General features: G+C 45.6%; 1 protein-coding gene across 2 annotated transcripts in view; it reads right to left on the bottom strand.

Moving 5' to 3' along the window:
• Positions 1-19,051, bottom strand: part of cdon (cell adhesion associated, oncogene regulated) — a 34,011-nt gene extending 14,960 nt beyond the window's left edge. Inside the window, exons 1-7 of one of the 2 annotated variants that reach the window (XM_071496505.1) lie at positions 18,627-19,051; positions 5,639-5,777; positions 3,947-4,225; positions 3,303-3,449; positions 2,391-2,534; positions 2,022-2,312; positions 1,661-1,930 (exon numbers count right to left, since the gene is read on the bottom strand). In XM_071496505.1, coding sequence (XP_071352606.1) covers positions 1,661-1,930; positions 2,022-2,312; positions 2,391-2,534; positions 3,303-3,449; positions 3,947-4,225; positions 5,639-5,711 — 1,204 coding nt within the window. In that variant the 5' untranslated portion in view covers positions 5,712-5,777; positions 18,627-19,051. Of the gene's footprint in view, positions 1-1,660; positions 1,931-2,021; positions 2,313-2,390; positions 2,535-3,302; positions 3,450-3,946; positions 4,226-5,638; positions 5,778-17,819; positions 17,940-18,626 lie in introns of those variants that run through there. The other variant, XM_071496506.1, reaches the window with a different exon arrangement.
• Positions 19,052-19,428: the final 377 nt, after the last annotated feature.

Below are 19,428 nucleotides of genomic sequence, written 5' to 3'. Positions count from 1 at the left end.
TCACTCAGTCTTCACACAGTTTTTTCCAACAAGTCTGAAAACCACAGACATCCAGTATTCGATGATTTCAATTTTAAGAGAAGATGCAACCAGTGCATATTTTGCCTTTTTTGCTCAACAAGCAATCTATTAATCAATGATCACGACTGCTGATAAATTTTCTGTCAATCAATTGATCGAATAATCTTTTTAGCATTGGTTGTTGCTATAATGGAGCTGCTAGCTTTGCCATTTGATTTTACTATAAAGCACTTTGGTCACCTTTGGTTGTTGTAAAGGGCTATATAAATAAATGTTGATTGATTGATTGATGTGGGAGCACAGTGTGTGTTGATGGGAGCGACATGGAGGAAACAGCCAATCACATGACAGAATCTCCCCTGTGGTACATCCCACTGAAGGGATGATAGCAGGGAGTTGTCATGGTGATACCAAACATAAAACCAAACATATTTCAGTTCGCTCTCTGTGATAAATTACAAAAACACACATCAGTGATACTGTTTACTTTGAATGCAAAGGGCATTTGATAAGCTCCGGTGCCTGGTACCTGAAAAACAGCCGAACACAAACTGACCTCAGAGTGTTTGGACGCATCCTGCTTATCAGCTGCACGTTCTGTTTTACTGTATAAATGTGCTCTGCTGCAGCAGATATTAAAGCTCATTCTTCTTCTTCCTGAGGTCTGTGGAAGGGGAGCAACTGCTTTGTAGTGAACCCGCCTGATTTCGTCTGATTCGTACTCCCTGTGCACCACATGTAGCGTGTATTAATCACTCTGCAGATAGAGGGGCGAGCTAAGGAATGGGGCTCTGGTGTACAGCGTTGGGGGATTTGGGGAGAGCGGTGGGGGAGGGTTGTGATGTGTTAATAAATAAAAGGCAGTTGTGTATGATGTTGACAGCTGGGTGGTCTGGTCCTCGTCATAACCCTCCACGGCTACTCCTTTACATTCCAGCGTCCGGGGGCTTATCCCCGACGGCGTGCACAAAGCTCACTCTCACGCTCAAGCTCAGTTCAAGGCTCAGGAGGAGGGCGGCCTTGGCCAAGCCTCTACTACCAGCCTCAGAAAAACACACACAAACATACACACACAGAGCAAGAACTCCCTGTAGATACTGTATATGCAGGCCCACAGAGACCCTAAGATGCTTTCACCCTTTCTAACACTAGCAAGACTTTCTGTTACACTTAACAAAGGTGCGTCTTTTTTGAAACGCCTCCCTTTGGGATCTGTAATGTCTTCAGCTCCAGAAGTCTTTTAGTGTCATGATACAAACTCATGTTGTAAGGAAAAGTGTCGCCCAAAGATAAAAAACTCTAAACTAAGCTTTGCTGCCTCTGTGTTTTACCTCATTGTAAACCGAGTATGTTTGGAATATCTGTTGAGGACAAAACAGGCAATTTGACCGACTCTGAGAACCTGTGAGGGTCTTTTGTCACAATTTTATGGCGTTATAGACCAAACATTTAATTGTTTAATTAAAGAACACAACCATCAAACATGTTTGCCAGATAACTCAATAATGAAAATAATTATTAGTTGTGCTAAAGCTATGAAACAAAAAAGATTAATCATTTCATTATTTGTTGCCTGCCTTCTGTAAACCAAAGCAAATAATGTAATAATATCAGTATAAGGGAACTAATGGATATATACCTGATTGCATCATAAGCGTTCCGTATGACTGTGCTGAGCCAATCCCGTTGTCCAGCAGACACTGGTACACGCCCACATCCTGCGGTGTCACATCTGTAATAACAAGCGAGGATCCGGAGATCTGAAAGTGCTGTGATGGGGTGACGGGATCAGCGTTGAACAGCCACGTGATGTTCGGGGAGGGGTTTCCTCTTGCTTTACAGGTAAACTGAGCCGAGGAGCCAGGAGAGACAAGCTGGTTGTTCAGGCCCTCCACGACAGATGCAGGCTCTGCGGAGGAGAGGAGCAAACATTAACCTCACCACGATCGTCTGCTGCAAACAGCCTCCATGCAGCTTTCCTTTTCTTATCTTTTTCTCACCAAGAACATTCACAGTGTAGTTAGCGCTGGTCACAGTCCCCTGCTCGGTCTCGGCAGCACAGGTGTAACCCCCTTCATCGCTCCTCGTCACCATGACAAAGACCAGGTTGTTGTACTGTCGTTGGTGAAAAGGCCCCGGCATGACCTCCTTACCATACTTAAACCATTTGACCGCCGGTGCAGGACTACCAGACACGATACACTCCAGCGTCAGCGGCTGTGACTTCTGCACCAAAACTGTCCTCGGGGCAGTGGGGTAAACTATCCGCACTGAGGGGGAGGAGTCTAAATCTAAACAAATACATCAACCACATTAGGAGACAATAACAGAAAACCTGTGAATCTTAAATTAAACGTCATCGGACTTACGTTTCACCGACAGCTTGGTGCCATGCGGCTGCATGACAGTTTCCCCAGTAACAGGGTTGAAGGCACCACATTTATACATGCCCTGGTGCTGGTCTGAAACAGAGATGATCTGAAGGTTTCCAGATGGAAGAACTAAATAGTCATCTGAAAAGAGGAAGACAAAGCAGTTTCAATAATTACACAAAAAACTTGCACAGCATCAAGACAGTCGCCAGGTTTCTGTTGCTGTTTTGTGCAAAATAGAAACATTTTCTTTAGAAAAGTCGACAAAACACAATTGTCAATTGTCTGTGTTTCCACTGAGTCACGTTGTGTGAATAAAGCTGGGTTTTCTCCTCTAGCGATGTCATTCCAATTAAATGTGACGATGGATTAACAGCAGCCTCTGGGTTGGAACTGGCCCCCTGGGGCATGATACAGCAGGCAACACCACTTGAAGGCAAAAAAAGTGGTTTCCATTTCAATCTTGCAAAATATTGCTTTGTCGAATAGTCTGAGAAACCACCCCTGTGAGCGAGTTTTTCGAAATTCACATGTTTCCATTACACATGCTTAAATTGTGCATTAAGCAGGTTAATGGAATTGAACCTTGAACCAAGAGCAGGCAAACTATAGGGCGACCAAAAAATGAATTCTTCAATCATGCTACATGTGATTTTATTAGCCACTATTAATATATTTGTGAGGTAGTACATTTTCTGTAAATTCAACAGAGAAAAATGTAATAGATGAAATGACTAAAAATAAATGTCTGTGAAGACAAATAACTGAGAAATCAAGAAATTTTATCACATTGATGCACAACTAGTTCTGCTCATTGATTTACAAAATTATCTCCAGTTGAATAACAACAAGTGACATTTGCAATCACCAAGTCTGGTCAAAGTCATCATTCAAAACCACAAAACATACCTGTCGACTCTTCCATCCACTCCCCTCGTACTCTAAGTCGAGGAAGCGCTGGAGGGACACTGTGTGGCAGAGGACACTCTATGAGAACAGTGCTGCCTTCCTGCACCGATAATGACCGCCGTCGGCCATCTTCATATTCTGAAATTTCTGCATGGACACAGAAAAAAAGGATTTCTTTAGTTAAACTGACTTTCTGTGCAGAAAAGGAGTCATTCAATGTGCGCTGAGTATCAGTGTAGTCAAGGACGAAGGCCAGCAGCACTACTTGAGTTGAGCTGTTTGTGTTGGATCACTGGGTTTGTTTATTGTTGCAGTGAGTGATTCTATTCAGCCTGATACAGTTGCAGATCAGGGTCAACCCCTTTAGTGTAGTGTCCAACAGCAAGCAGCATCCCAGCAGGAACATAACACACTACACAGGAAGGCCCAAAGCTCATTAAGGATACGAGTCAAGAGGCATCTGGAAGAGTGCCCAAGTAAAAACTCCTACTGCTTCCTTCCCCTCCGCCACTCAGCAGCAGGCAGCTGAGGAAAGGCATTCTCTCTAAGTGTTCAACACTCACAAAATGGCCTTCCTTTTCTCAAGGCAACTTCCTCTCTTTCTTTACCCGCCCGCTTTGAAGTGAGTAGAAGTGTGCACAGACCTGCTATGTCCACACGCGCGAGGCGACTGGCGATGGCCGGCCCGTGGTCTAAGCGTGCCACACACTGATAGACGCCAACATGGCTGGACTTAAGGGAGGAGATGGTGAGGGAGCCCCCGCTGAGCTCCACGCCAGGCAGGGTGTCCTGGTCCAGGGGAAGGCCTCCGAAGCGCCAGGAAACCGCAGCTGATGGAGGACTTGCTGAGCAGCGCAGACGAGCAACAGAGCCTTGACTCTGAACCACGGAGGCTGGCTCAGAGGTGAAAGAGGGGTATTGAGCTGGTGAGGAGACGAGAGCAAAAAAAAAAACAGGTTCAGAATCTTTAATCAGTAATTTTGGCATAGATGGTTCTTTAGCTGAAATTACATTAGGTGCTCATGAAAACCACAACACACATATCTTCTGGACAGATTAAAGTCCATGGCTTTGAGGTTAGTGAGAGCAGACCCTTTAAATGTGCAACACCTCAGGATATTAGCTGTGTTGTTTTTGCCACACAGATTGAAAACATCTATATGACTAAAACAATGTTGCAAGAGCTGATGTCTTTGTCCTGATTACGTTTGACCGTCTCGAGACCACAACCCTGTTTTGCCTGCTGTGATGGCTATCGAGCTAACCCCTTCTGCTTCTGTAATATACAGCAGGATAAACCTTCCCCAAGACCTAATGTTTAAAACTGAAAAGAGTAATCAAAACAAATTACTTTAAAGTTGCAATAATTTATTTTCTGGGCAGCTGGGAGCAAGAAACTCCACAATAAGCTGAAAAACAGAGCCTTGGTAAGTCTAACATAAATAGAGCAAAATTAGTCTTAATTTGGAATTTAGCCACCTGACGCATGGAAGTCCTTTTAGCTCTGATTTAGTCTCCAACGACTGCTGAAGAGCACGTTTGGTTCTTTAGCTGCTGGATGATCTACTTTCACTATTTGCTGAAAGCAGTCCATGTAACCAAAATAACAAGTTAAAAGAGGCTAAAAGGCTGCTAAGACCAGCAAAGTTGGTGATAAATGTCACTACGAGCGACATCTGTCATATTAAAGGTGTTTCGCTCAATTGTTAATATAAAATATTTCTTAGTGGAGGTTTAAAGGTCCCATATTTTACACTTTTCGTGTGTTTTTTTTGAAGTTTTTTATATCCATAAGAAGATACAGTTGTGGTTTTAAGAACCAAAAACCATCTCAGTGTAGTTTAACATCTCCTCTCTCAGGCTTCTCTCCGGAGCTCGGTGAGCCAATCAGAAGAGAGGATCTGAACCTCTCTTACTGACTGTTTTCTGAGTGATCAAACAAAAGTATAGCAGATTTCAGGTAAACACTCAGAGAAGCCAAATCCTGTAAGGTTGGATGGTGGTCCAGGTGGGCTGGACTTGGGGCATGGCGGTGACTGTTTTGTTGTGACATCACAGAGTTACAGAAGTCCTGACGGCTGGTTTTAAAGCTCAGCTTCTGAATTCAGGCTGTGTGCATTTCTCTGTGGACTGAGGCTTTGATACTTTCACAGTATTAATATAGAACCTAGAGCTGCTTTATAATGAAAAAACACATGGAAATCTGACTTTGTACAATATGGGACCTTTGAACAAATATTCATAGCAACTGTGACTTCTAGGAAGTTTTCTTTTTACAGGAAAAGAGATCTTATCACTTCCATCTCTACACAGCTTAGAGTAGGACAACAACTTACATGAGCAGCTGATAAGCAGAGACTGGCTGAGACACAGCACAGTGGACAGGAGGACCCTTAGGCCACTGTCCATGGTGCACTTTGACCCCTGTCAGCAGCCGTGTTGCCCAGCACGTACACCTTCGTCTGTTCAGCAAACCTGCAACACACAGAAGAGATAAGAAACTCGTGAAACCACAGCTCTGCCAGGAAACATGGCAGCATGCACAGGAGGGGAAGAAGAGGTGAGCCAGAAATAAACAGAAAAATAAGCTGGTGGTGGTGGATCTGACCAGGGGGGGAAAAAATCCACTAGGTTCCAAATGAATCCCATACAGCAATCCTTCTAATCTTCACGACACATCCTCTTTACACACTCCTTGATCTCCACCTCCCACCCTCTCCTCTGACCCTTCCTCTCACCCACTTCAGTGTCTCCACGGAGGCTGGAATGTCCAGCCTCTCTGCCCCCCTGCTCTCTCCCACTGGGCTCCTGAGATCTCCTGCTAATGGAGTGGCTGTGGAGAGACTGTCGCCTCACTCTTAATATCACTCTCTTGTCACACTGTGTTGCTTCCTCATAGGTTCACTGTAGCCTGAAGTGCAGGCCCAGACACACACAGGGAGACAAGAGAAGAGCCAAAGTGAGAGACAGAAAAGGAGTGGAGGGCACGTAATTAGGAGCATTCCTCTATCCTTTTCAACCCGACCCCCTCCGACTGTGGCACCTCCTCCTCCTTTTTCTAAGAGTAATCCAGGCAAGCTTTGATCCCAGGTTGCTGGTTGGTAACCAGGGTTTGAGCCTGAGGCCAGAGGGACAATGGCCGTCCAGCTGTGATATTCACACTGGCGCTTCGGTGGCTCGCAGACGTTAGCGGAAGGGCTGACCAGGGCTGAACGGTGGGTCAAATTAAAAGGATGATGTCTGGGTGGGATCAGCGAAGCTGAACAGGTTTGTAACCCTCATTCTCCAACCTAAACATTGTTTCATCTGCTCAACAATCAAGCAGGTCAATTTGTTTAGCCTCCTCTTGAGATTATTGATTGATCTGTTGATTACTTTTCTGTAAAGAAATGGTGAAAACTGGTCTGCACAATTTCCTAGATTCAAAGATTTTCAATTTACAATTATGTAAAACAGACAAAAGCAGCAAATGTGGAGAATCCAGAACAAGCAAATGCTCTGAATTTTGCTTGATAAATGACTTGACAACTGATCAACTATCAACAGTTTTAGCTCTGGCTGTCGGTAATGCTTGGCTTATTCCTCTGATCTAACCAATGAGACACAGATGCTTTATTCACGTCCTCATTCTCACTCTCTTCATCTTTCTCTTTCTCTCTCTCTCTCTCTCTCTCTCTCTCTCACAGAGGACGACATGAGAGGATGAGGAGAGAAGAGGCAGGAAATAATAAACTCTCCCAGCTCCTGGCTCACGCCCCCTTCTCACCCTGAGGTCAAAGGTCAGGGAAGAGCAGAGAGAGAGGGTGAACCAGCGGGTGTCTGGTGGCTCTGGACCAGCCCCCAGAGGTCACCTCAAGCTCTCTCTGTTTCACTGACACACACACATACACACACACACGCACATTTTCACTGTCTTTGCACACATGACCAAACACTCCACACAAAACAAGAGCTTTAGAGAAACCACTAAAAACAATCCTGCTGCTTTCTCAGTGATTCAGATTTCAGTCTGAACAATGACGAGCTGTAATTTTGACTTCAGGACTGAACATACATTACGTATGTGGTGTTTGCTCTGCATTTCAGCCTCCAGTTTAAGTGTGTGCATTCTCATTCAGGCAGATCAAACCCACATGCAGGCTAGCGTTTCTCCATCCCACGAGTTACAACAGGCCCTGCACACTGCCCCCATGTCATCAGTGGAAACTATCTCTCTCTCTCTGCCGGAATAATGATATATAATTACAATAATTAACAACGGCGCTATAAAAATGCACAGCCAAGCGCGGGCACATTGGCACAAGTAACGATGAGAAACCAGAGCAGATCCTGTAACTCCCTCTCTCTTTATCTGCCGTTCTCTCTTTCTCTTACTTTAACCATTTACTTCCTCCCAGTGGGCGTAGCAATCGGGCATCACAGCCCCAACTGGGTGCCCTTGTGTAAACACACACACAGCTGCCTATCTGCCCCATCGATCTGGCGCAACGAGGAAACACAGGGGCATCATTCCTGCTTCTTATCTGTTTGGCTTTCCTCTGACATCCGCCACCATGAAGCCGCCTCACTGGAGACAGACACTGTGAGGATATCTTGTATCCCTCATCACAGAGAGTCGTCCTGATGCTGGCAGCACTGGCTGCATGGGAAGGCAAGTCCTGCTTCCTCCTGAGCAGACGCAAAAGCTGGAGTGGCCCTTTTGGCAGAGAGGAAGTCCCTGTCAAATGAAGCCTGATCAGCCCGAGAGCCATCTCCCCTGGTTCACTGCTGATCTCTGGCCAGCCTCCACTCCCTCACTCCTCTGCTCTGCTCAAAACTCCAGACTATACAACTTAACGGAAAAAAAAAAAAAAAATCCTGTCTTCCAGATTTCCCCCTCCTCTCCCAAATCTGATCTTGTATTACTTTCTGTTTTTGCACTTACACTGGAGATGCACAGCCATTCTCGAGCAGCTATAAATTGAAGAGACATCCTGCATACAAAACAGACTGCGCTGGTGAAAGCTGATACACAGACAAAGGGACAGTTTATGAAAATAAATGAGGTTAGTGTCAGTGAGTTCAAGTGGAAAAGTTCCTATTCTTCTGGGTGCGGGGGTTGACCCATGTATGTTTGGGAAATGTTTGACTGACACCTGGCTTAAGTGTGTGAAAGAGAGAAAAAACAGCAGACTTCTTAGACAGCTTGTATCTCTCTCTCCATCTCTGTAACTCAGTTCTTTTTTGTATTTTATCTGTCATGCTTCCTTCCAGAGGAATCCATAGTAGAGATATACTGTACTGTTGAGAGGCAGCACCTCACCTTTATTTATCCATCTTGGGAGTAATACAAAACGGGAATAGCACCATCCATCCCCTTGTAGGACAAGAGAGATCCCCGGTGATGACACAGGAGAAAATAAACACACTGACAGGTTGCCCTCAGGGAAGGGAAAGGAGTTCAAGTTTTTTTTTTTTTTGGGGGGGGGGGGGGGGGGGGGGGATTAGCACCTGTGCCTCTTTTTAGGCCTCTTCTCTACAGGAACTACTTAGAGCCCCATCTGCCCCCATGTGGGGTCGGCCCATATCCCTGTCATATTGGGTAAACAGGGACAAAAGCAACGCGGCGGTGCATCAAAGACCTGGAGGGCAGAGGAAGAACAGGTCACAACTGGTGCTGGGCCTGGCCTCGCCGCTTCACACGACTGCACAGCTGAATGAAAGCAGCAAACATCATGAAGCAGCCCCAACGCTGATTCGATAACAGGGGCCAATCCTGATTGCTCCGGCAATCAATACCGCGGTGGTGTGAATCCAAAGAATCCAATGAAAAGAGAGGAGTTGTGACGATTTCCCGAGACTGAATGAAGAGATTGGAGATCAGAGCTGGAGATAAAGACTTTAAGGGTAAAGGAGCAGTGGGGTGTAAGAGAAAGAGCAAGTCTTTTCTGGTATGATGGTCTAATCTGACATGTGTGCTGAAGCTGATTCACATGCTATACCCCAAACCTGTCTGCACTCGCCCCACATCTCACTGACAGAGGATCTGCAGCGCACACATTCCTCAGCTCCACAGAGAGAGAGGGAGAGAGAGCGACAGACACGCAGAAAGAGACACAGAAAGACACACACACACATACACACAAGAGATGGGAGATAAATTCAAAACAAGAAGATGAGAGGCCATGGGGAAAAAACACAGGAGAAAAACTGGGAAGAAAAGCTCTGTGGGAGAGAAGTAAAAGGAGATGAGGGTATAAAGAGGTGAAACATTCACTGTGAGGTGAAAAGTTGCCAAGGCCCAACTCATTTCTCCTCCCTCTTTCTTTGGCTCCAAGATAGAGACATACAGATAATGGCTGAGTTCGCATCCACGTCTGCCAAAACTGACTGATGATTCAGCCTCACTACATTCAGTTCGACCCAGAAACTTGGGAAGAGCCTCAGGAGAGAAGAGACTCTAGGGGACCATTATGGGCTTCTTCTGTTGGTCTGAGTGAGCCCACTGAGGCAGCCTGGGGCCACAGAGGAAACTAATGAGTGGAAACACCGGGCCTCTGGTACGGTCTTACTCTGTCTGATTAAAGACTGAGATGTTATTAAAAGTGGGACAGACTCAGAGAAGAGGAGCGAGCTAAAGAAAAGGAGTGAACGAGAGAAAGAGAGACATGATTTGGAATCAACTAAGGGAATTAGGAGGGTAAAGAAGAGAGGTTCTCTTTGTTTTCCCTTCAGACGTAAGGAGAAAATCACATTCGAGAGGTTCAGTCGATCCATAACACAGAATGCCTGCCCTTGTCTGGACCTGACATCCTGCAGAAAGTTAATGCAAGTCTCCTCAGTGAATCATTTAAACTGAGTGGGACTGCAGAAGACGAATGAGATCAATCTTCAAGGACGGTCTGCTCTTCAGATGCTGCTGTCTCTCTGTGTGTCTGTGGGAGGACAGAGCATTAGCAGTCCGGGAGGCGCAGGGTGACGGCGGGGCCAAGCGGGTCCCAGAACTCTGCAACGCCGCAGCCCTGACGACAACACCGTGGTGTGGGATCAGACCAGGGGAGGAATGAAAGGAGAGGCCCCGGGGATCAGACAGTCACATCCCACAAAGCCCTGTTTACCAAGGACACACACACCCCCCCTCTGCCCTCCCAACGCCTCCGTTCACCAAAGCCCGACCCTCCCAAAGTGCCAGGGCCGGGACCTGGGAGACAGCGCTAATTCTGCCCCGAGGCTTGTTGGCCGAGGACACAAACAGGGAGCTGAGAGAGGAGAGAACGGGAGGGAGGTAGAAAGGCCGAGACAGAGGGAGAGAGAGTGGGGACTGAATGGTACAGTATGTAAGACCCATCTTAATTGGAGATTGTTCTGCAATGTCTTGTTTTTCCTGGGAATCTGTGAGAGGGGGCGGCGGGAGGGTGGGGAGGTACGGTTGTTTCCCAAGGTCCTGAACAGCGGGATTAACCACAGGGGCGAAACTCAATAGCGGCCTCGGACACTGGAAACAGATCCCCGGGTATCGCCACCATACAAGTCCACCTCGAGACCTTTTGCAAAGCGCATGTAACTAACAACCCTTGCCCATTGTCAAAGCTCTCTGGGCCCTTCCGGCTGATTTCACAGGCCTTTCAGCCCACAGGGGAACGTCTGTTCAGACGAAAAGGTAATTCTGATGGAAAGGAGGAATGCACAAGAAGGCCCTCTTGCCCGCAGGGTGTGTTATAACACTGATCTCCAACATGTGCCAAGAGTCTGATTCATCACGCCAGGCGAGAGGAGAGGTAGGATTGTGCAGCCGTGGCACCGGGGCAGAGGAGGCCACAGATTCGCATTCCTCAATATCAGTCTCGATTAGGGAGATGAGAGAGAAAACACATTGATGCAGAGGAGGGAGAAATGATCAAGTGTGTCAAACGTCCACCTTCTCCGTGGGAGTCGAGACGCTATCTGTGTTTTTAAATGTTGCCGTGTCGGCTGTGAACTATGGGCATGCAGTGATCTGATCCAGCTGCCCCCACCCCTTCCCTTTTCCCCTCGGTGCAGTCTCCCGTCCCTCCCCAACTCTCCTGGATTCCATCACCATTCGTGTCTCTACGGCAACAGGCAGCGAAGACGCAGACAACAGTTTCTGTTCAGTCTCCTCCTGATAGGTCTCTGGCTGCTGACCAAAAGCACTTTCAAACTAAAACATATATTAAATAATGTAATTTCAAACATGTGCAACAAAAACAAATTGGCAGGGAGTCCAAACAGATACTAACAAGAAACTGTTTTACACAGCGAGTATTTAAAACCCACCAGAATTAAGCTAAATGGGGTTACTCACAGGCGTGTTTGCCTTTTTCTTTGTTTGTCACTGGAGACGCCTGAGAAAAGAAAGTCTGCATTTTCATTTCTCAGAATGATGAATGGACTCTACAAATATAATGGAGGGATGGTCATATATTCACAGAGGGTGGAGGGTGGGGGGTGGGGTTGGGTTGGGGGGGATTTATGGGACGGACAGCCTTGCCTGCAAAATAAACCTGAGCTCCACAGCTAGCCGGCAGAACAAAAACAAACAGATGTAAAAAGGTTAAAATATAATTAGTCTTCTTCACCAATTCCACAAATCTCTTGCAAAAACCCAAACAAACAAACCAGCTCCCTTGTATGTACAAGTCCGAGGACCCAAAGATAAATACACAGCCCCAAACAGAGTGTGTAAACGCTTTATTTAGTTTGTCTAAATGTTTATCCGTCTCGCCTTGTAACACTCCACGCTTGTTGTGCGGCAATCGAGTGATCGCAAAACAAACTCGTGGCGATACGTGAACACACACACACACACACATCATCTTGAGTTTTCCACTTCTGGGTCGCGGTCAAATCATAAAACCCTCTCCGACATGTTTAGGGGTCCGGGCACTGCTCAACGCGGCGGCGCTGGAGGTGAGAGGAGCTTTTGGCAGATGACATAGTGCTCCGATGGCGCCAAGAAAAACACAAGCTCATGACAACAGCAAAACACAGAAATAATATAGAAACCGTGGCCCACGCTAACTCAGTGCATTCTTTGTACAGGTTTGTGTGTCACTGCTACTGTGTGGGAGCACCACCAAGAGATGACACAATTCATCTTACTTGATTACACTCAGTCAAGCCAGAGATGTGTTTCCATCTATCACAAGGCAGAATACACAGTGCACTGCTGAGTATCTGCTCCAGCTCAAAAGATTCCCAGAGTAATGCAGCAGGTTGGACCGAACCCGTCTGACTCAAATTCCTGCGCTCACTTTGAGTGTCTAAAAAATAAGGGGCTCCATTGCTCCCTGAGGGGCCACATCTTGGAGGAGGGAAGGCCCAAAATGGCACCCATAACCACAAGTCTGGAGGCAGGCAGCAGCAGCAGTACCCGCACTGCCTCACACTGATCTGGGAGAAAAACAGCCCTTCAAACAAGTAGCCTGTTTGTCAGCCGGAGGGGAGTGCCAGCCACTAGTTTTGCCTTAATATAGTCTTGCTGATCCTTGCGCTGGCTTTTCAACAGCGCACACATTCTGAAAAAAAAAAAACCCATGTCAGATGTGACTTATTGGTTCAACATTTGAAATAGAAAGCTGCGGTTGCTGCGAGTTTCAAGAAGAAAAGACTCTAACTCTTGGGGCCCGCACTGAGGCGACGGACTAAGTCAGGCATATTTAGGAGGGTCAGTCGCAGGAAGGGAAAAAGAAATGAATCTTGCAAACAGGAAGACGCTGAGGATGCAAAAAAAAAAAAAAAAAAAAAAAAAAAACCCTCACATGCTCTGACATACTTTGCTGTGTGAGCTGTCAGCAAGGGTCCAGTTCAGAAGTTCAGTCCCTGAAATCTTCCCCCCGGCTGCAGAGTCATTAAGAAAACTACACGAGACAATAACAACTGCGGAACAATGGGTCTCATCTTGACAATTATGAGGAAAATAGTTGTCTTTAGAGAAAGGCGAGTTCTGTATGGAGCGCCACGTTTGAACCCTCCCGGGGAACTTTTTGTTCTCTCCCATACATGTGGTGTTCTGCATCATGTTTAAGGCACATATATTACAGCTACACAGGCCAAAACTCCCTCAAATGATTATGAGCATATAATAAAAAAGTAACAAACTTCAAACCATACGGGGAAAAAAAGTATGCAGTGAGCTTCAAAGCCACTCAGGAACTATTTTTCAGTCTGTCTTTTGGTCTTTTCATCAAGGCTACCAGCTATAGAAGATTTAATGTGAGCCTGCAGTACATCCTTTTTTTTTCCTACAGAAAAAATCTCAATCAATGTGTGTCCTTAAGTGTCACACAATATCTGCTGCTGAGGTATTTTCATTATCTGTAGCCGCCTGGACAGTGTGTTTTTCCTCAAAGCACCGTGTGTGTGTGTGTGTGTGTGTGTGGTATTGGTTTACATTCCCTTATCATATTGAGAACACAGACATATATATTTAGTCGAAGGCTGCATTTCAGTTACATGAACAGAAAACAAACCATCTTCAGAGAAGAAGCAGACCTCCTTGCCCTGCCTATCTCCAGCCTGTGCGCCTTTGTCCCGCTGCATTTCAGTGGCTGGCTGGAACATCTGTTTCTGCTGCTCCAAAAACTGTTTGTTTGTCTTAACAATTACGCCCTGATGTTTCTCATTTTATTTCTCAAATCTCTCGAAAGTCATTATCCCGTTTCAGGTCCTTCAAGGTTCTGAATTTTTAGAAACTCAACACGACCATCTGTTGAAAGCTGGTGTATACATCGGGCTACAGTCGGTCACCTTTGACATTTCAGAGGAGTTGTACCGGAGGAGGCGCGCAGCCTCTGTAACCTCCTGGAGTAACATGCTTGCGTAGTATAGCCGGGATGTTTGGATCATCTGTCAGAGTCGGGGGACATGGAAGAAGTGGGGAGTGGGGGGGGGGTTGTCCCACCGAGAGACATATGCATTGTGTAGTTAAAGTAATGACGGTGTGAGCTCAGAGTAGATAAGAAGTGCTGCTAATGACAGCTTCATGTAAACACGAGTGACACCTTCAGCTACTGCATTTGCCTTCGTGGCTACTTCAACACGGCCTCAATTTACCCGACTCCTCTCACAGCTTGTCCCTAGAATAAATTTAGGGAGGGAAACTGAGGGTGGAAAGTAAAGTCTTTTTTGTTAGCCGTGCAGCTGCAGGGTGCACTCACCAGCCCAGCAGTCACAAGGACTCAAACTCCTTCTCTGACCTGCCCCATCTTTCCCATCAACCCCCTGCTCAAGGCTGCTGGGTGTTGTCAATCAGCACCCCCTGGCTCCTTGAACATGGGGGCTGTTTGGCGAGTTGCCCAAAACTCCCCTCTGCCCATCTAATTGTGCCTGAGCTCTGCGTCTGTCCTTAACGAATGGGAGTGGAAGTTCACAGAGCAAAGGCCACTGGTAGAAAATGGGGAAAATGCTGCAGTATGACTCCCTGAGCAATGAGAGTGAAAGGAGGGCTATATGTCAAGAATTAAAAACAAGCCAGGTTTTAGTTCGGGAATAGTTGCTTGGAGGGCCAAACGTCAACCACACAATAGTTCACTAACTTCTACTTTATTATACTAAGAAGCTGAAATGGATTAGCCATCAGAGATTTAGAAAATGAGCGAGACTTAATTCCAGCGGTCAAAATATTGTGAGGATGATGAAAAATAAGGTGGCTGCTTGAAATTCAGACCTTCCTCCTTTTTTATGACTCTCCGAACATCTTTCTCGGCCAAAGGTTGATCTTTTGAAGCAGTAATATGACAGATCATAGCGCGAAACCAAATAAACAACCAAACCACACTGTGATTTAGGTTTCATATCCACTTCCATTTGCTTAAGGCCAGGGCTGAGGTTTGCAGCCTGGCCTCAAATCTGTAGGGCCTAGAAAGTGGGAGAATGTGGGAGGTGCCCAAAATATACTGTAGTCACCATTTAGACACACCCTCTCCCACCACACTCACCTCACATAGACATTCATCCACTTATCCACCTCTGATCCTCTCTAGAAGTCAGGCTGCGAAGGATATTTTTATTTGACAATTTTCTTTTCTTATAACTTGATTAATTTTGTTCATAAAATGTGGGAAAATTGTGAAAATGCCCATTTTTCTTTCTCTGAGCCCAAAGTAAAATAAACAAATTGTCCAAAACCCCAATAGATATTGAATTTAAAATTATATAAAATAGAGAAAAGTATCAAACTCTCACACTGAGAAGCTGAGACCAGAGATTGTTTATTATGAATCACTTCTCAGCTTCGTTATCAGTTTATTTTCTGTTCATCAGCTAATCAACTAATCGCCGGCAACCTCACTTCCTGGTTTCACCTCCACTCAACGATCATTTGTCATCGTTGGAGCATATGCGGTTGTGTGATTATAACACTGCATCAGAGAAATCAAGAGAGCCATTATGAGAGCAGGGGCTGGTGTCATTACACGTGCTTACATTCAAATTGCCCACTTAACATAGTTCTCCTACAGCAACATGTGTTTATCATTAGCGAGCACGCTAATGGCTCAGACATTATTCGAACTAGCTTAATGGCATAGTTGTGCTTTGTTCGGCTCTGTCTGATAAGAGCCGGGCCACTAATGGTTTATTAATTTCCCTACAAGTCACAAAAACCCACTGTGAAAACAAAACACCAAAAAAAAAACAGATTCTGAGGCTCTGTTGTTGTCTGATTCAATCACAGTCCTGATACATAGTTACTGTGGGGAAAATCCCACACATTAACAACATGGACAGCTGTACTAAAAATATTCCACGGGTCCTTATGTTCAACTTAAAATCCAGCAGTAGTTTGGATTTCTGGGTCTGTTTTGTTCGTCAAAGAGTAATGTTTTCATTTTCCATTAATAAACAGCTAAATACAGACAGCACAATGCCATTTTTAAATATTCACAGCGTGGAGCAAAAGACAAAAGACTACAAAAGTATCTTTCTGCAATTTAAAACATATCCGTAGACATCATATTTGTCAGTCGTTCAAAATAAAAGTGTAAGAATCTCTTTCTATGGGCCAATGTTTGGCAGCAATGTTTAACCAACTTACGGGGAGAAAACCAGTGATGAAAAGGCAGAGACCAGTTACTCCACAGACTGACCAGAATGCAATGCAGCCACTGCACACACTGCGGTTAGAGCGAAGGAGAAAATACTGAAGGAAGTCATGGAGTGAATAAAGTTAAAATCAAGCAGGCTGAAGGAAAGTGGCCACATTAAAACGCTACAACACCTTACTAAAAAAAAATACTCGAACAGACTCAGCACCAAAACCTGAGGGAGGAAACGTCCTTTAAAGTGAACGCCCATCAGCGTCCGAGCTTGAACACAAAGAGCAAATCTCTCTCTGCCCCTGTCAAAAGCTCACCCAATATTGGGGAGCACTGAAAGGATTTGAAAGCCATCGGAAGTGTCTTCTTGTCCCCCATGGAAGCAACAATGCATGAGCAACTGTTTGAACTTGAAAGTGTTTTATCTGAGAGCAGCCATGTGTGTCCCCCTGACTGGATGTCATGCATTCGAGAGGGATCCAGGACTTTGTTCTCGATAACTTTTAAGTGTTCAGTTTTCTGAGAGTTGCCCCTATGCAACAAAAGTCCCTGTGAAGCTCTGACGATAGGGGTGAACAGCACACAGAGGAAATGACTCTCTGCAGTCACATCCTTACTATCACTTTTTATTCCTGCTCTGAAATCTCACATTAGATCATTCATTTACAGTCCTCAGCATTTATGTTGCATCTTACATCAATTATATGTAATCAAATTTTTTTTAAAAATCTATTCTAACAATGTGGATTAATCTCATTATTAGTTTCTGAAAACGTTTGTGACTGAATAACTACAGGTTTTAAAGTGTCATCCTCAAAGTTCCTGAAATGCAGCGGAGCAGATCACAACACAGCCAGACCTGAGCAGAATAAACTCATGCACACAACTGCACACTCAGTCCTCAGCTGTTAGCGCTGACTTTTTTTTTTTTTTTTTTTTTGACTAATCAAACACTTTTCTAATTTTTGAGGATATTTATCACCTCAATAGGAAACGTGAAACTGAACCAATAAGAAAAAAGCTGTTTGATCATCTCCATACATTCAACTTCTTTTCTGTCAGCTGTGTTTTTAAAGTTTCGCCTTTATTGTTCATATCATTTTACTAACTCAACTGATAATTTATCCCACATCAAAGATCAGGAAAAAGAACGTCCCCAGTCCAGTAAATAATAAAGTCCCTTATTCAAGCAGGCAGGTACAGTTGCTTTTGTTTGCTTTGCACAGTGATTTGTGCACTTGCCAAACTTTAGAGCAGCACTAACATGGATTTACCAAACCAACGTTTATGACACCCTCAGGGGATTTATCTAAAACAATAAAGGCTCTCTGTCCATGGAGAGAGAGAGAGAGAAAAAAACCCTTCAAATATTAGTCTAAGCCACCGTGTTTCTGCACAGTGGTAAATGTGGCAGAAAGTTGGCTCCTGAAGTGGATCCGTAATAAAAAAGTATAACTTTAGAACAAAGAAATGTTTCACATACCCACGTCCATTTTCACCTTTTTATGACTGTGACACCAATGTGTCAACCGAGGGACATATTTGCCATTTCTAAAAATGCTCTTTCATCTTCCAGGGCAGAAACGCAGCCCGCAGGCCGTCTGTCTTCAGCCGGGAGGCTGCAGTGAAGTGTCGCTGTTTACCAAACAAATATTTGGGCATTTTCCTCTGTTTCATTCAGCCCTCGGACAACAGAGCTGAGCTGGGGCGGGATGCAGACAGAGACCAGACAACTGCGGGATAATGATGCTGTTTTGGTTTTTCTTTTTTTTTTTAACTAAATCCAAAGCTGCTCAGTCTTGTGTGAGGATTTTCTTTTTCCTGCCTGAGTTCAACTAAATCCAAACTATAGCAGAACTTCAGGTTCTGACTCTCCATACAAACTCGAGTGTTGACATTGTAATGAAGTGAAACGGACGTTCAGGAGCGAATAAAACGAAGCATTTGGAGTGAGAGCAGACTGCGCCTGTAATGTGGACGGTTCATTCATGGATATACACACATTATATTGATTTCCGTGCACGGGCGCCCCCGCGGACCAGACGGCCGCTCGCACGGCGCATGTACAGCCGCCGCTCTCCACTTTCCCCGCAGCACAAAGTGGAGAAAAAGCTCGGTACCGTTGTGGAAACTGATAAACCGTCTCTCTCTTTCATCGTCACCTTTTCTTTTGTTATTTCCAGACGAGCCCAGCTGCCTGGAGCCTCCCCCAGCCCCTCTCCCAGCCAGCCAGCCAGGCAGCCAGGCAGCCAGCCGGCCCGGGACTCCCCTCTCTGCCTCCCCTCCTTACCTCTCTTGCAGGAGGGCAAAAGCTGCGAGCCGTCGGGTGAGTTAGCAGCAAGACGCATTCTTCTGGTGGCAAATCCGTACGGGGCCCTCCATTAGACACGGGCTAAAAGTGCGAGGCGACGGGAGAAACATGAAAACGGCCGGAGGTGAAGGAGGGAAGAGACTTTTCAGACCCGCAGAGCAGCGCAGGCTTCGGACCCAAGGTGCGACAACTCCCCTGGTCTACACTCGAGCGAAGGTGGTGGAGAGTTTTCTCCGGGGAAGTTTAGAGTCCATGCGTTTGGATACAAGCGATAAGTCCCAGCTCGGTGCGCTCACAGACACACAAACACTCCCCCTCTCCTTGTCTCTGTCTCCGTTGTTGTAACTTCTGCCCCGTTTCTCGGTCTCCGTCTGTGCCGCCGCTTCCCCTACTCTCGCATCTTTGAAGCCAGTGTCGAGTTGCTCAGCAAATCATGGCAGCGACGAGGCTGCTCGTCAAACCAGGAATGTCCCAGCCCCACAGCTCAGTACGGCTCCTGCAGAGGGGAGGGAGGGCGAGAGAGGGGGGAGGGGGGTGTTACCCATATAGACTGTGCATTAACAAGTTTTACAATCTAACGAAAAAAAAAAAAAGAAAAAAAAATCCTCCTCCCTCCTCTGAGCTCTCTTACCTGTGTGACTCCTCCAATCAGGACGTGAAGGTGAACCCACCTGAACACATCATGTTTAATATGAAGTGAACATTTACACCACAATAAGACCTTTAACGACTGTTAATCACTTGGCTACTTCTTAAACCAAAATAAATATATATTTTGCAC

Source organism: Trachinotus anak, unplaced genomic scaffold (genome assembly GCF_046630095.1).
Source record: "Trachinotus anak isolate AG129_WGS33_773 ecotype Australia unplaced genomic scaffold, CSIRO_AGI_Tana_v1 ptg000014l, whole genome shotgun sequence".
Lineage (NCBI taxonomy): Eukaryota > Metazoa > Chordata > Actinopteri > Carangiformes > Carangidae > Trachinotus > Trachinotus anak.
The sequence above is the reverse complement of the archived record's forward strand: the minus strand, read 5'-3'. Positions and strand labels throughout refer to the sequence as shown.